Source organism: Falco biarmicus, chromosome 12, assembly GCF_023638135.1.
Source record: "Falco biarmicus isolate bFalBia1 chromosome 12, bFalBia1.pri, whole genome shotgun sequence".
Classification (NCBI taxonomy): Eukaryota; Metazoa; Chordata; class Aves; order Falconiformes; family Falconidae; genus Falco; species Falco biarmicus.
The window spans coordinates 10,755,905-10,772,108 of record NC_079299.1 but is presented as its reverse complement, the minus strand read 5'-3'; the positions used below and the strand labels follow the sequence as shown (position 1 = coordinate 10,772,108).

At 38.5% G+C, this 16,204-nt stretch overlaps 1 protein-coding gene across 1 annotated transcript in view; it reads right to left on the bottom strand.

Annotated features, from left to right (window-relative positions):
- The window catches only part of PTPN14 (protein tyrosine phosphatase non-receptor type 14), a 118,782-nt gene that overhangs the window by 27,224 nt on the left and 75,354 nt on the right, over positions 1 to 16,204 (bottom strand). Inside the window, exons 5-11 of the mRNA XM_056356987.1 lie at positions 14,175 to 14,242; positions 11,271 to 11,341; positions 9,404 to 9,491; positions 6,872 to 6,960; positions 5,176 to 5,263; positions 4,363 to 4,445; positions 1,975 to 2,032 (exon numbers count right to left, since the gene is read on the bottom strand). Of these exons, the coding sequence (XP_056212962.1) occupies positions 1,975 to 2,032; positions 4,363 to 4,445; positions 5,176 to 5,263; positions 6,872 to 6,960; positions 9,404 to 9,491; positions 11,271 to 11,341; positions 14,175 to 14,242 (545 nt within the window). The remainder of the gene's footprint in view (positions 1 to 1,974; positions 2,033 to 4,362; positions 4,446 to 5,175; positions 5,264 to 6,871; positions 6,961 to 9,403; positions 9,492 to 11,270; positions 11,342 to 14,174; positions 14,243 to 16,204) is intronic.

Genomic DNA, 16,204 nt, shown 5'->3' with positions numbered 1-16,204 from the left:
TTTTTTTTGTTTGTTTTGTTTTTTAAAATCAGCTATTTAAACCATCATATTAAGATCTCCTACTCTGAGGAGTTTTTGCTGGAAAACCAGCATCATTGGGTGGCCTGACAGAAAAAAAACCCAGCATAAAATGGCTTTAAAGTAATAGTTAATAAAATACAGATTCACCATGATGCCAAAACCATACAAAGGGTCTTAATCTGAAAGTAACGAACATGGTCCTCAGTGAAGTGGCAGAGCCTCAGCCCAGAGATTCCCCTTCACTTCCCATTTATGACTACTGATTTATTACCATACAAGACAAATGAATAGGTAGGTGTATAAAGGTATGTACAGTGCAGACAACAGTCAGGAGGGCATTTCCCGCCCCCCCCCCGAGAGAACTGTTCCAACAGGTTAACAAAACATTTATGAAAAAAGCAGTTGAAAGTTCAATGCGAACGGTTAGCAGCTCACTTTTTATTTGATAAGCACACATTTCCCCCCCTCTTGATGTTCCTGAGACTTTGGGTTTTTTTAAAGACTTGTTACATGCAAATGTTCAAAACAAAGAGGCAGCAGGATGTGTTTTTCCTTTGAAAAAGTAGATTTCCATTTCTTGTATCTAATAGAGAATGCAGGGTTGGTTTTTTTATTCCACTTGTGATATATTTGAGGTCATAGCATAAGAATGCAAACCACATTTCATTTCTTCACCTTCCATTTTTCATAGTCATCCCTAGGGACCAAACTAGAAGATACCAAAAATACTGTAAATATGCCTCAGAGAGTGTAATACACAGCCTGTGAATTGCATCATGACACCTTAGAAACATGCTAAGAATGAAAGGACAAAGAAATCTGAAGCCAGCTACAACAGCTTTCCTGCCAACAGCTGGGAAACACAACATGCAACTTTTAGATCTAATGGACCATATATACGGACACAGAAAAATAGCCTGTGCTGAAACCTGCAAAGATAAAGCTATCCTAATATCACTATCTGCTTAAACCTAATTTTGGAGCATTTTCACAAGCTGTAACCACGCTGTGGGGATATGTTAAGAAAACATGCCAGCCCACATTAGCCTTCTGCCATGCAGCAATAGGCTAATGGAGTTATCACTCTGGGAAGGTCTACAAAGCAGGTATAACCTATACCACACACGAAAACTGGCAACCTGCATGTAGACACTACTGCCTTCTAAGGAATCAGCAGTGCTGTTGCTATTCTAATTTAACAGATTCTGAATTACTGACATACTAGATGTTAAAACTGGATCCATAATAGTGTCCTTAGAACTGATGGGGGGGGGGAGTGTGTGGAAAAAGAAACAAAAAAACAAAAAAAAAAAAAAAAAAAAAAGACTCGGACTTTTTTGTAAAGATCTCAGAAAAAAGTTGCTCAGTTTGGTCAGACTTATAGTGTTTATGGAGATCAGCTAAATAGAAACAAATACAGTTTTTTAAAAAAACAGCTCTGAATCACAATACTGTACTGCTTATAACAGTTTTAGTTAAAATCGCAGTAGCTTCACACAAAAATAGCCTCTTAACCCAAGGAGTTGGTAAATTGTAAGCAGACTTTATACAAACCCATGAGGAATGGAAGAAACGGGAAATGAGAAGCTGTAAAATTATATAATGACTAGGTCTTGATGTATACAGCACAAGACACTTCAAATTCTTTCTAGAGGATTATTTTCACTACATATTGAAATAACCTCAATCCATTAGAAAAGATGCTCAGTTTCTGCAGGGCAAATAAAAATATAATGCCTTGAAGACTGTAACTTTTAATACTCAATGGTGATATTATCCAGTTAAATTAATCAGCCTGGGCAGCCACACCCTTTAAATTCATTCCAATCATATTCCCTACAAGAAATGAGTTAATGCGCTTATATGAAATTTAGAAAGTATTCCATCTTACACAATGCCCCATCCCATTAGAAATGGTATAGACGTTCTTAAAGACCTCATTGAGGCACATACCAAGGATGACCTACTCCAAGTGGGCCGTCGCCGTATAGGGGGAGGAGAACTTGATTGTCTGTGGAAGAGAAAGTAAAAAAGAAATACTAGAAACTACAATATTTCAATTCTGATTCAAGAATGAATGGGGAAAAAACAAGAGATGAAGAATCTGTAAGTACTGCTCATTAATGAGATTAAAAAAATATAAATAAATGAAAATAATTCAGGTTGTTCTCTAAACACAGGAAGTGTTCCAGTTCTAAAATATACATGCCTTCTGTTCATTATCCTATTTGGCTTACTTGGAAACACAAGAAAGAAAAACTCTGGTTTAAAAATGAATCCAACAAGTCTCTTAAGCAATAAAAACTGAACATGGCACACAGGCACAGTCTCAGGTGACTTAAGGTGAACATTAAAACAATGAGAATTTTCTGAAATTCATAGCAAATCACTCCAAAGCAACACACACAGATCGGGAGGAGGGGAGCGGGGGGAGGGGGGGTTGCAACTGGTTAGATAATGCTAGCAGAGCCACATACAACGTTAGAGTAGCCAGGTGCAGTAGAAGGAACAAGGAGTGTGTGGGGCCGGGGAGGGGGCGTGAAGAAAAGAAAAAATAAAGAGGAAGGGAAAGAAACAAGTTGAAGGAGGCAGAAATATAGTGCTTACGTGAAGAGAGGAAAGGTGGAATTTGTCCTCTTAGAGTTTCTGATCTGGTGAATGATGTTATGTGTGATTAGAGGAAATGCACACGGGAAAACAAACAACTATCATTTTAACACAGAGGGCAGGAAAATTATTTGGCTAGAAAACACACCTTGGCATATCCTGTCATCAATGTCTGTGGCTCTAATGCAGAAGCTGATACCACATGAAACTGTGGTAAGGAGAGCAGTTCTAATGGCAAAAATACATAGAAACTTGTTCTTTCACTTGGTGACCTCATGGTGTCCCCTGTCTTTATCAGTCCAAATATTTGTAAGTTGTATATGAAGCCGCTGCATACACCTGGTTCATGGTACCCACAAACTTACGGCTCAGTGTTTAGAAATAAACATGATCAAAAGCTACTGCTCCTGCAGTCTGGATTAGGAACAGTAACAGAACAGTCCTTCTCTGTTGACCCCAATATACAGCTTCAAAGGAGAAATACTCCAGAACGACAGACCATGGTATTTTGTTTTCTTTCTTGACTATCACATGGGAAACAATCAGGAGCTTCCTTTGAACTCAATTCCTCTGAAACCACTAAAATTAAATTTAGGATTGGACTATGGAAATGCATTATATGCTGCTAAAAAATGTCTTTTCTGGTCTTTCACTCACCTCCCAAGAACTGTAAGAGCCACCTGAAATCTAATTAACACTTCTTTTCTGTAAGTTGAAAGATCAGTCTACACAGTTCACCTCACTGGTCTCTCCAATACCCTAACTCACCGTGTGTTAATATAATGTGTGTATACATAATATTAGACAGGTAGACCTTCCAATCTTCCCTTCATAATTTTGGCTTTATTTTCCAACAGATGGCATCACCCAGCTGAACAGATGGGATGTCCAGCCTTAACTAGAGCTGTTGATAGAGATGAGACTTCATATCTTTCCAGCTAAGCCGGTAAGTTTTGCAAGGAAGTCATGTTTTCATTGCTCTACAAACCCAGCACATCACGAAAGTTTCTCAAAATTCTAAACTTCTGAAAGTCAAATTTATGTCAAACTAAAACTGCTGTGTGCTGGCATAAATGAAACATCCTCAACTAAGAAACAGACTTTTGACTTAGAACTAAAGCCTCACAAATTCCTCCTTCAGTTAGAATGAATCCACCTGTGAGAGGACTAGCTAAAGGCCAATCCTCACTAGGTGCTCAAAGTAAGAGCCTAAAGGAGACTTTAGGTTCAGATTTACAGTCTCTGCGGCATTGTGCTAGTATGGCTATGCAGATTAACTTTCCCAGGTGTCCTCCCTTGTTTGGCACACGTAAGCAGCAGATAAATTATACTGCCCAAATTAGAAGTTGACAACCTGTGTTTTTCACCACCCTTGGCTGCTAGCGCATCTGCTACTGCAGTTCACATTTTGGCATGTTAACATATGTCACCTTTCACTCCAGTTTATACTAATACTCTGGGTTATGAACGGCAGAGACCAAGGGCTTCAATTCAAGACTCTCTTTCAGATTTGGCTCTGCTTGGGGAGCATCAAAAGCCTCACAAGGCTTAGATTGAAATTTAATTCTCAATTGCTTTTTCTTGCTGGGGGTTAAAAAAAAAAAAGAAAAAAAGGGAAAGGGGCAAAGAACTGACACAAGTGACTAGAAAAAACAAACAAAACCAGACGTGCCAAAACTCAGATCAATTCCAAAGCAGGGTGTTAGAATACAATTCTGAAGAAAGAGTACTCACTCTGTGCAGATTTTATTCTGTTTGTAAAACTTGTGTCTTGCTGCAAACAGACGTGAAATATATTTGGCATTTTCAAGATCATCCTTTAAACACAAGAAAAAAATAGGAAAAAAAAAAGTGATCATTCATTTTGTTATTCTTTCCAAGAAGTAACAAAGAAGAGTTTTAAAAATCCAGTTGCAGTAACACTTGGTAAGGTCCATCATGTACAGAATCTGGCTGCCAAGAACTTGTCTAGTGCCCTCAAGAACATTCAAGGCATTGAATTACTGAAATATAGTGGCATGCCTTTACATGCTGCCACTTCACTGCTAAGTCACAGTAGGAGGGGACGAGGGACAACCACCAAAAAAAAAAAAAAAAAAATGGCTCAAGCTTGCTGGTCCAGTTTCTATACTGGCCTTGGTTCAGGGAGATGTGGAGATTTTAAACAGTGCAGAACAGCAATGCAGCCCTCTGAGTTCCAGTATGTGCACACATGATAGCTTATGCCCAGTTTCTACAACTGCTTATGCTGCTATATTTATGCCAGCGTGAAAGATAGTGAGGCACTGTGGATGTTTCATCCAACAAGCACTTCATGTTTTTGCAAACTTCCCAGCATAGTATACTTCGGGATGCTTGGAAGAGAACACAAATATTGATGGCTACATGAAGTTAATTTCACTCTCTGCATAAAGTAAAACATGAACTTGAGGGGCAGGGAGGCGTGGTCCTTATGGTGAGTGAGCCACTTTTCCAAAGTGGAATTTTAAAGGTTTATTTTTTATATGAGTAGCTTTCTTGATCACACTGATTAGATCTTTTTCTTACTGTGTGAAAGAGCACATTCTCTTCTTTGTTGATCAACTCTAGAACAATTGAAGACTTGTTATGTGCTATATTCCCAATGTCATTCCACCTGTAGAGTAAAAAAATGCAGTAGTTTGCCAACACACACATTCAAACATTTCACAAACATATTAAGAATCCCTTAGTCAACATTAGTCTCATTTTATGGGAAAGCTTTTCAGTAGCTGTTTGGTGAAGAGACATGGTCAGAAAAATAAGGAAGTTATGCTCTGATTAAAGAAGAAACAGATATTCAGACCTTAACCCAAAGCAGGAGAGTTTATAAAAACACCAATTTGAAGACTCACCATAGAAATACATTGAAAATACATTAATGATAAACATTTTACAGAATTGTGGCATTTTCTAACTGCTTTAGCTTTTTTTTAAAAAAAAATACTGCCGTTCTTCTCCAAATGCTGTTTCCAACTTTCCTCCAGTGCCAATTCTTAAAGAAGGTTAAGTTGACAACATGGTTATGTAGGCTATGCATACCATGTTAATACTCTGGTTTTATGTTTGCAATCTTTTTTTTTTCCAAGTAATTGTCAGGTTACCCAAGATCAGAGTTATAATCTTCTTACAAATAGCTGACAGACATTTGCGTACATTGCATGCAATCCATGGGGATGGAAAGGACTTGTTTGTTCTGTTTGCAGCATGCATTCCTCTTCATGTCATGGCAGGATGTTTGAAGTGCATGTTTCCAAAGAGTAAGGATCCCAGCACCGACTATCATTTCTACATGTAAACTTCTTGATTTTGTCACCTGGCACACTTAAAAAATTAGCTCGTTTCTTCTCAAAATTAGATATGCAAAACATCAGCTGTGTGAAAAAAGGAGCCCTAACATTTTTGAAGATGACCACTGAAAGCCCTTTTAAGGCAAAAAAAGCCAACAATCCAGCTTAAGTCTGATACAAAATTTAGCTACAGACTAAAAATTAGTGCAGCTCATAAACCATATTTTTTTGGCTGCACGAATGTTCATTTTCTAATAACAGGAACTAGTAAAAATCCACCTCAAGTTAAAACAACAACAATAACTGAAATACCCACCAGAACAGTAGCCAAGAAGAATAGGTGAAACCCTAGCCTCCCTGGAATCATGGAGATTTCTAGCAACATTTTCATACAGAACAAGCTTTCATAAGAAGTCACAAAACCCACAAAAAGTTAATGGAAAGGTTTAAGTGATTCTTAATAACCAAAACAAACATCAGAACAAATAAACAAGTGACACAGCCAGGCTTTTCAAAATTACAGAATGAGAAAATTCAGCTTTTTTTAAGTGGGGTACTTAAATATGGCAATCAGATTTTCAGAAATATCAAGTGCCTAGGCTGCCAGCTGTGAGGTTTAACAGATTTGCATTCAGAAGCATCAAAGAAGCAGACATAAAGGCAAGAAAAGAAAAGGGATCAAAGCCTTGTAAGTAGAATAAGATACATGACAGACAACTACATCTTTCTGGCCATCAAACCCATTCACAGACATCAGAACTTGTTCTTTATCACATCTCTTATGGCCAAGAGGCCAATCCTGAAAACAGTGATGTGACTACTCCTTAGTTAGAGGATTGGCACTGTTGAAGTCACATATGTAAGTAAGGAAAAAAACCCACACATGGAGCTCTCAAAAGCAAGTAGCTTTCAATGCAGAAGACCCTAGTTTTTACCTATAAATCACAGTTGTCCTTCCAATTCTGTTTTTTATGAAGATACCCATGAAGAAAATACCAAGGCGTGTGTCATTTCCATGATTATCCTGCAAAGAAAGGATAATATATCTAGTTTAATAAAGAAACTGGCCAATACATGCATATGAATGCATGCTGAACTACCGAAGAGAAGCCCTTTTCAGGATGAAGGCAGGACTAACCCTTGACTAACCTACATATTGCTGCTTGATCAGACCCCGATGTTCATTATTTCAAAGCAGTTAGTCCTTAACTAGATTCGTTCCGTTGATTAGTGACAACAGACAAAGGCTAAACAAGCCCAAGGTTCTTTATCACGCACAGCACAAACTGGCACTCATTGTATAATACCCCCCATTCCCTACCACTGTTATTATAGCTATCTAGAGTGTAGTATGGCTTGTAGCATGACTACCAAAAGCAATAGTTCTCTTTCACATTCATAGTATTTCTCCAGTTATCTGTTAAAACATGTAGAGATTTCAGAAAACCACACCTGGAGATGGAATCCCTCTCAAAAGCTATACTCTTCACGTCTCCTTTAAGTAGTCCAGGCAGAAGTTCACAGCATGTCACCCTAAAAAGTACTTGCATCTCTGTACAGACACAGCCTCCATTGGTTTTCAGCTATTGGGTTAAATATGCATCTGCATGCACCACAATGTCCACCGTTACTGCATTGTTTTTCAGAAGTTCTATTATTTTGTGCCTATCCATGTCTCCTTGTGGGCTCCTGTTCCATTTTGCAATCAGTGGTTTTCTTCACAATGCTTTTTTTTTTTTTTTTTTTGGCTACAGAAGCTTAATGCTGTGGACAGAGGGTTTTCTACATTTATCAACAAAACCAGCTCCCCCTCAGCTGCATATATAATACTTGATCCACACTTTAAAGCAGTAAATGAAAATCATGCTAATACAAGGAGTGTGGTTAAAAAGAGTTGCTAGAAGAAAGGATATGAGAGAAGTTAATGGACTACACATAAGCAAAGTCTAGAAACTGTCAGGCACCCCTGCATTTTAAGAGATCAGATTGGAGCTGTTCTCCTGGCCTTGCTATACTTGATCCCTGGAAGGCAGCAATGGAATATCTGCACCTGTTTCTAACTACTAAGTGTTAGGCCTTTTGCAAACAAATGATGGATGCCAATTTTCAAGCTCCAGCCTACACATATGCCAGCGTTCTTCCACATACACTACAAGTCAGTAGAGGTCCTACGGCTGATAGTCTTCAGTTTAGTCTGATTAGAGGACAACACATTCCTCTGCCTTGTTCCAGAGGCAGCTTTAAAAGGCAAAAATATTGGGAAAATGTTGGGGAAAAATGTATGTATTTGTACACATATAAATACATCTGTGTGTATACACACAAATATCTATATAGAAAGAAAAATGTATTTCTAATAGCATTTTCTAATAGTAACAGGAGAGAAATCTTTCCCTTTTTCTCTTTGAATGTAGTTCTACTTGCCTGCAAGGCCAGCTCTTTGATACAAGGGTAACACCTTCCTGCAATTTTGCTAAGCACCCAGTCCACTGTTCATATTTATCTTACTGACATGCAATAATATCTAATGATTATTCCAACACAGAAATGCTTTGCAGCAGCATGTAGCATTAATATGAATTAATTTGAGGAAAACATTGATTTCATTCATTGGCAATAAACATTCCATCATTTTTGTTGTTGGGTACAAAGTTTTTTGCTTTTTGGTTCCTGCCATTCAGGCCAATGTTGAGACTGGCCAAAGGGTCAATGTTGATTTCAGCAGAAAGGGTTTTTTGTTTAGTGTGGTGTTTTGTTTGTTTGATTTGGTTTAAAATTCCACTTAATCTTCAACTAGGAGAAAACCTGGTAGCAGTCCACCACTTACAGCGGCTGGGCTGGTTAGCAAAGAGAAACAAGTCATGTTGGCAACAGCAGTTTTCAGTTTCTCAGCACAACTTTATCACGGTGGCATGTGCTCCATAAGGCCAGACAGACCATCCATGGCAGAAAGGGGCTTCCAGCAAAGGGAAAGCAACTACAAATGCAAAATAAACCTTGAAACCCTCCCTCAGTTTTAAATGTGTGAAGGACCTGTGTGCACATACAGGAAACTAAGGAAGAGCAAAGTTAATGCCTGGTAAATAGCAACTGAGAAACACATGAAAAGGTCTTGTCTTCCTATCCTGCTAAAGAAGACCAAAGCTGAGGTTCACTTGCCCTAGTCACTCACCCTCAGAAAGCACCCAAAGAAAAGCAAAGAGCATCTCTTCTTGCCCAGTGAGCGGGCGCTAGCACACAGCAACCTCTTCTGTGAAAAGGATTTTCATGGAAAAGTAACACCGCAGGCCTAAGACACCCTCACGCCGCAGTGTCCATTCGAACTACCAGCAGTCATTTCACCCTCCAGAACAGTGAAACAAGTCCTGTCCCTTTTGGCCAAACACATCTTGCACATGTTCCAAAGGTGACTGCAGACTTCTGCATCATTTGATTCAGAGGTTCCTTTATAACATACACTAACATACCTTCACAGGGAAAATTTCCTGTCCAAAACCATCAAGGCGTTCCACTTCATTGATGTACATTAGCTCAGCCTCTGCTGCTGTAATACCACTGCAATTAGAGTAACAAAAGGCAGCAAAAGGTTCAAAAATATATATATACACAAAAAATACTAATGAAAAAATAGGAGATTCACAAACTACTTTAGAAGACACTTTGGAGATGCTGCCTAGAAATGCACAATACAAAACTAAATTTCAACATTAGGATCATAATCAGCAAGGGGAAGAATTTCACTAAATGTTGCTAAGGTAAGGTACAAAGCACAGTTCAAATTAAAGGAGGAACAAACTGAACTGATCCTATTACTCAGTTTCCTCTGTACACTTCAAATGTTTTCCAGGCTTTATTAAAACATCAGGCCATTGCATCAGGTTTTGTCTAGTTTTGGATGGCCAGTTTGAGCCATATGGGTCCTACATTTTGCATACTACACTTTGCAGAGCTATACTATTTGCATAAATAGTATACAAGTCCACTGAAGCTTCTTAAAATGACTTAAAAGGGAGGACATTTTCAAGTTGGCTGTTCAAAACCACAGGCACTAAATCCAAATGTTGAGCAGACTCTCTTTCATAATAGAGAATAAACCAGCTGAAAAAAACTTTTACACACGTGTCTACACATGCTCCTGTCACAGCTCAGGAATTCAGACAGATTTCAGTTCTCAAAAGCAGGTCAGAATAGATTGCAGGTTGCTCCAAAAGAAGGCCACTATTAATGTTTCTCCTCTTTGCTCCTCCTTACCACAGCTTACAAACAGAAATATAGGAACTGAACGAATACTTGGGAGAAAGAGGGAGAGAAAGGAGGTGCAATGTGATCTACCTGCTGAAGTGAGGATAAGTATTTGCTCTTTGTGTTGCAGAAATAGCACCAAAGAGCACAGCAGGGGAGGGAAATCTTTCCTTTCAAGTCCGTGAGTTAACCAAGATCACACAAGCAGTCCGTGGCAGAGAGAGAACAGAACCATGCCTGTTCATGGCCAGCCTGGAAACTAATCCTTTGGTTGCATCAAAGCCCCAGGCTTGCATTGAAACTCGGACTGAGAATCATCTTACACTCCGAGATTGGCATTTACCCCTTGACTACCATTTTCTGTCATGTAATGGGGAGTGCTGCACCCTTCACATAATATTCCTTTTGCATTTCACATAATAAAACTTTAAATGCAAATTCACAACATAGCACAAAAGATTATTTCCAATGACATACAGGCACTGCCATTTTTCTAATAACAGCACTCTAGACATTTGAATACTTCCACCACCAAAACACCTAGATGACGTGAAAGAAGCTTGCTTACAAAGAAGGCATTTGTACTGAAGCACTAATAGATATACACCCTAGCTCATTAACTAGTAACACCATGTTGTATCTTTTCCACAACAAGACTTAAAACCCAGCTCCTGCTATTCTCATTTCCATTATATGGAGAGTGTGTGTGTGTCCCTGTCTCCTGAATGAGAGAAAACCCTTGGACCACCCCCAATCAAGTCACAGGGGCTTTTACCATCAGGATTTAAATGAAACCAAGAAAGGAGTCTACTACATATCGTAAATAGTATTACACATGCTCATTAAGCTTTATGGTGCAAATGCTCGTTTATTTAGGATTAAGCTCCTCAGCCATTTTGTGTTCACAGGAGGCAGGTAATCTTTTGTAATAGACTAATTAACAATCCAGTGAGACCTAGCACAGTAACAAAATTATGATAGGCTAGCTCACCCCTGCCACAAAAGCATGAGGAGGAAGGGAAGTACTAGAAGGACAATGACAATGAAAAAAAAAAATTAAAGAAAATCCAAACCTCAACACGTCAAGCTCACCTGTGAGTTCGGTGCTCCTGAGCAACCTTTTGAGTCAGCTCCTCCAAGACAGCTTCATCCTGGGTCCAATCCTGTAAGAATATGAAGTAGCACTGAAAACTAGACATCCAAAGAGAGACAAAACTCAACACAAGAAAGGAATTATGACAGCAGATGTTCATGCTCTTCCAGGAAGTTACAGAGAGAGAACTTATCGCCAAACTGCACTGAAATTCAGAGCATGGGATGCTGAAAATGTGCAAGGAGAAGATAAGAGTCTGATTTTTTTTTTTTAATTTTAATATATGTATCTTCTTTGGGGATCGTAAAAAGGTACTGTTAAAAATAAGGCTAAGGTGGTTATCATTCTACAGTAGAGCTCAGAGTACAGAGCACTGATACGTGATCTTTTCCTGGTTAAGGACCAAACAAGTCTTTAAAAACACTTGAAAGGTTACAAATCAATATATAACTTTTAAAACAACCCAAAACACTGCGTAGACCATGAAAAATGAAGTCATAGGTATTTTCTGTCCTGCAACCTACAAGTGCTCCCTTTCCCATGTTAAAAGGGATTGGAAGTTCTGCTACCTCATCAAATATGCAATAAAACGTACTTTATGCTTACAACACATTTCTGAGCAGAGACTTTTATCTTCTGCAAATTTAATAATATGTGGTAGAAACAATTCTGAAATAATTGGGAGCAAGTTAATAAAGGAAGTCTGCTTGTAAATTCAAGGCGAAAAAAAAAGGAAGCTGAAAAAACTTTCTTGCAAAACCTCAAAGTTCTTATTTTTATTTTAAAAGCCTTAAGGCTGCATGTAATGTACTCAAATACACTGCCTGTTTCTTGCTCAATGGGGCCCTCCCTCTGATATTTGCTTCTGCCACAAAAAAATGTGAAAGTGTGCTAATGAAAAATGGCATGGTACATGCCTATGCACAGCTACACACCTGTGGGGTGTACTGTGTACATAACTTTGTTCTTTTTGCTGCTGAAGAAATGCCATTTGACACAGATTGTAGCCTCACAAGATCAAACAGTACAAAAATAGCTGCCCCTCCCTCATCCACAAGCTCACTTCACTAATGAATTTATAGCAACGTTCTTGTTGGAGGCTCTTTCTATGCCTGAGATTCACTCAAAGCCTCCCACTTACTTCAGGACTAGTTTATATCTGCAGCACTTCGCAACTGTCACTGAACTTGCAGTGAAATATTTACTATTACGTTACCCACTCCTCCCCATAAAAGCAGAAACAAGTAGTTAAAGAAATGTCTAGAGAAACAGTTGATTTAAGAGTAGGCTTCTGAAGACTGTAGGAAGCAGACACTTTGCTGATCTTGTTAAATAGTAGCATGGATGAAAGGCAAGATACCACAAAGTGAGTGCAAGCAAAACGGAAGAGAGCTGACCATGCCACCATGTAGGCAGCTGACTCAAAATTGGGGGTTCTAGGAGTTGAACCCAAAAAGTAAACTGCTGAACCACATATAAATTAACCACCTGAAAGCTCCTCCAGAGGCCTAAACCCTCCTGTTTTTTTCCTGAATAGAAAAATTATATCAGTATTTTTGAAAGAACTTCGCATGAGTTCAGCAATTTACAAAGCAAGAGCTTGACAACACATGTCTCTCGCCGTCTGCATTTGCAGCCATCTTCTTTCCCACTTAGGCTATCATACACAAATTCGTAAAGCATCGTCTATACACAGGATCATCAATTACTTATCAATAGATAAAGGTGGCCTACCAAAGAAATCCTGCTCCACTAGTTGGGCTAACAGAAGTTTCTTGGTGAAAGGTCAATATCGAAGCCACATTCTAGCTACACAAGGCATATTCAGATCTCTATGCATTTATTAATTCCCCTTCTTCCTGCTGACTCTCTTTTTCAGCTGGTATTGAACTCTGTCTACCAGCTCAAAATTGCACTTTCACTTCAAGACCTGTCAGCTTTTTGGACTTGAAAATGGACTATCCACTGCAGTTCCTGTAATAAGAGCACCAGTAAATGGCATGAAACGCTTCTGGAAGTGCCTTTCTCAAGCCCTCAAATCACAGTGAGATGAATCATTCTCCCTCTACCGCTCCACTAATTGCAGAGGGAAACCAGATGCCTTAACTTCTAGGCAGCTACACTCAGGGCATGGGAATCCCACCCCACTTCCATTTTTTTTTTCCCAGTTAGCCAGAATTCCACAATCTTTTACATTTTATGAAGTGTACACTCAACACACATGCTGATGGACTTGTTCATCTAAGATAAAGCCAGCCTTAACCTCAGCAGGCTTTTTTTCCCCACCTCTAATCCATCCTCCCAGAGAAGTTCAATGTCATGGACTGCAAGTGCTTGGCATTTGTGATCAGAGTCATTAGTGACCTAAACCACCTCCCTCAGCACTCAAGTTATTTGCTGGTTTCCAATGTAAACGTAAAACAAATGTACATCACAGTCCCTGGAGAACATTTGGAGAAGACTCGATTCATGCTTCTCTTCAGTCTAATAGTCAGTTGATGTAAATTCACATTCTCTTGAGGAAAGGCTGCATGATTTTTCCTGTGACACAACACTTAGCATATGAGCAGCCCTCATATCCTCTTGTTATGTCATGGTACTAATACTACAGTACTGCTAGTAAACACCTTTTTAAATTGCTGCAAATTCTTTTTTGATTCAAAGTAGTACATTTTTTTTTATTGACACCTATTCCTAGTAAAGGCTTAAGGAAGTGAAAAAGGCTAAATTTCCATAGCATCTATTCATTCGGATGCAAGCAAGTATATTGAAGGTTTTGGGGAGCAAAGTTTATTTCCACTATTCAGGCACTGGTGCTTTTACTCTGTTATCAACAAAGCCATCTCTGAGGCATGGAGAAATTACTCATAAAAGACCACAAAAGAAGGGGATAAGGAACTCACCATAGGAAACAAGACATATTCTCGGAGGAAGTCATGAGATTCAAACTGATTATAGTCTCCAAAATCCGCTGGAAAAAACAACACAGTTACTCATTTTAGCATCTTCCACACGTTAAGACCACACTCAGCCTTTGCACAGATGCTTAATTTCACGTGGGCAAGCTCTCTCTGAAGCCACAACTCAGCACAAAGATTCCTGCTTGTACTTAAGCTTTTAACACGGAGGTCTGAAAATAACAGTGTTATTACCAGAGATCAAACAACAGCCACCAAGTAATTTCTTTCTTTTGATCTCTGATATTATGACCATTTGCAGTACTTAACCATCAGGAGTGTAAGAGTTCCTTTTTCTGTAGCCTTCACGAGCTAACACCACGATCTAACAAGGCCGGGATTGCTCAGCCTCTTTAAAAACAGTGCACATTTCTGCTTCTCCAGCGTTTCCAACCCTGACCAGGCAAAAGCCCCAAAATTTAACCTACCTCTGTTCCAATTCTGTACGCAACTGTACAGAAGATGCTTGATCTTACAGCTTAGGAGGTTAAAATACACTAGCCAATTCTATTAAAAATTTTCAACAACCAACATGACTTGCAGGGGGACAGGGGAGGTCTCATCCTTCTACAGCCAACATAACAATACAAGCACCGTGTCATTTGAATTGACTGGACCACATATTTCTTTTTTCTTTTCTACTCCTTCTACATCTCTTTAGGAGGTACTCATCTCCATGCTCACATGCATATGTGAGGCTGAGGGTTCTTGTCTAAATGTCCTTGTAACTGTGAAGTTTTGAAAATGCTTCCTAAAGGCTAAACTACGTTAAAAAATACAAACCAAAACCTGTATTTATCTATCTGCTAAATACACAACAGCTTATATCAAAAGAATATCTTGCCAGGAGGTTTTTATTTTATATTAATTGAACTGGATAAAACGCCATCTACAAGATTCTCATATTATAGAAGTTGGAAATCCCCACTATAAATCATATTATCTAAACATTCTTTCAAAGCTTCATAACAATTTCATGTATTGCAGGATGCCAAAAATGCAGTTTCATCTTGTTTTCACCTCAGAGTTATGTTTTAGCATAAACAGAAAGAAATAAAAATGGACATGAATCAAAGTCTGTAAGTTTAAAAGAAATAAGTATTTCAAATATCTTCAGTTGCATCACATGCAAAGGACAGGGAGTAATATAAGGTCAGAATAAAGCAAACGGGATTAAGTGCAGTGTTCTGATGCAAGTCTTTGAAATATAATAGATTACATGGAAAATTCAGAATAAAAGTGATTGCTTTAAACTGATTATAAAGACTGACTCTCAAAATCAGCAAAAAGCTCCAAAAACACAGGATGAGTGAAACACATTCAGTATCTACTTAGCCCTTACTTACACACTGGAACAAATTCATTTACCTAAATTGCAAAATTCAGTATGGAACCTTATACATCTATTTTCCTTGAGCAATAAACATTTCAAGATTTGACAGGAAACACTTTTCCTTCAATTTTAAACCAAGAAATAAGACACTAAAAGGGAATTTCTATTGCTCTAAGAAAGATCATATTAGCATTACTCTCCATTGAACCTTTAATTTTCAAGACTCAGCTCTTCATGTTTGCTATTTATGTATACACTTCCTCCTTCCCTCCCATCAGAGGATATGCCCAGAGTATGGCTGTTTAAATGCTACCTTAGTTCTCAGAGTCAGTTGTGGATAGACTGAAACATCCTTTCCCCAAATACAGGGCTTCTTCCTCTGCCCATACACATTATACGATCCCACTTTTATTGATGTACTTAGGAGGCTCAGAATAAAAATCACATTGTAAGTAGTAGTTTATTATTAATTTATAACTCACATAATTATGGTCATGTGTTCTTTCATACTTCAGATAGCACTATACAGCAAAATGAGTTTTTAATTAAAGGCAAAATTAAAGCTGCTGCTATGCTCTTTGATGTAATTGCATTTCAAACCAGAGAACGTGAAGCAAATTCATTATTGCAAAGCACTCCGTGG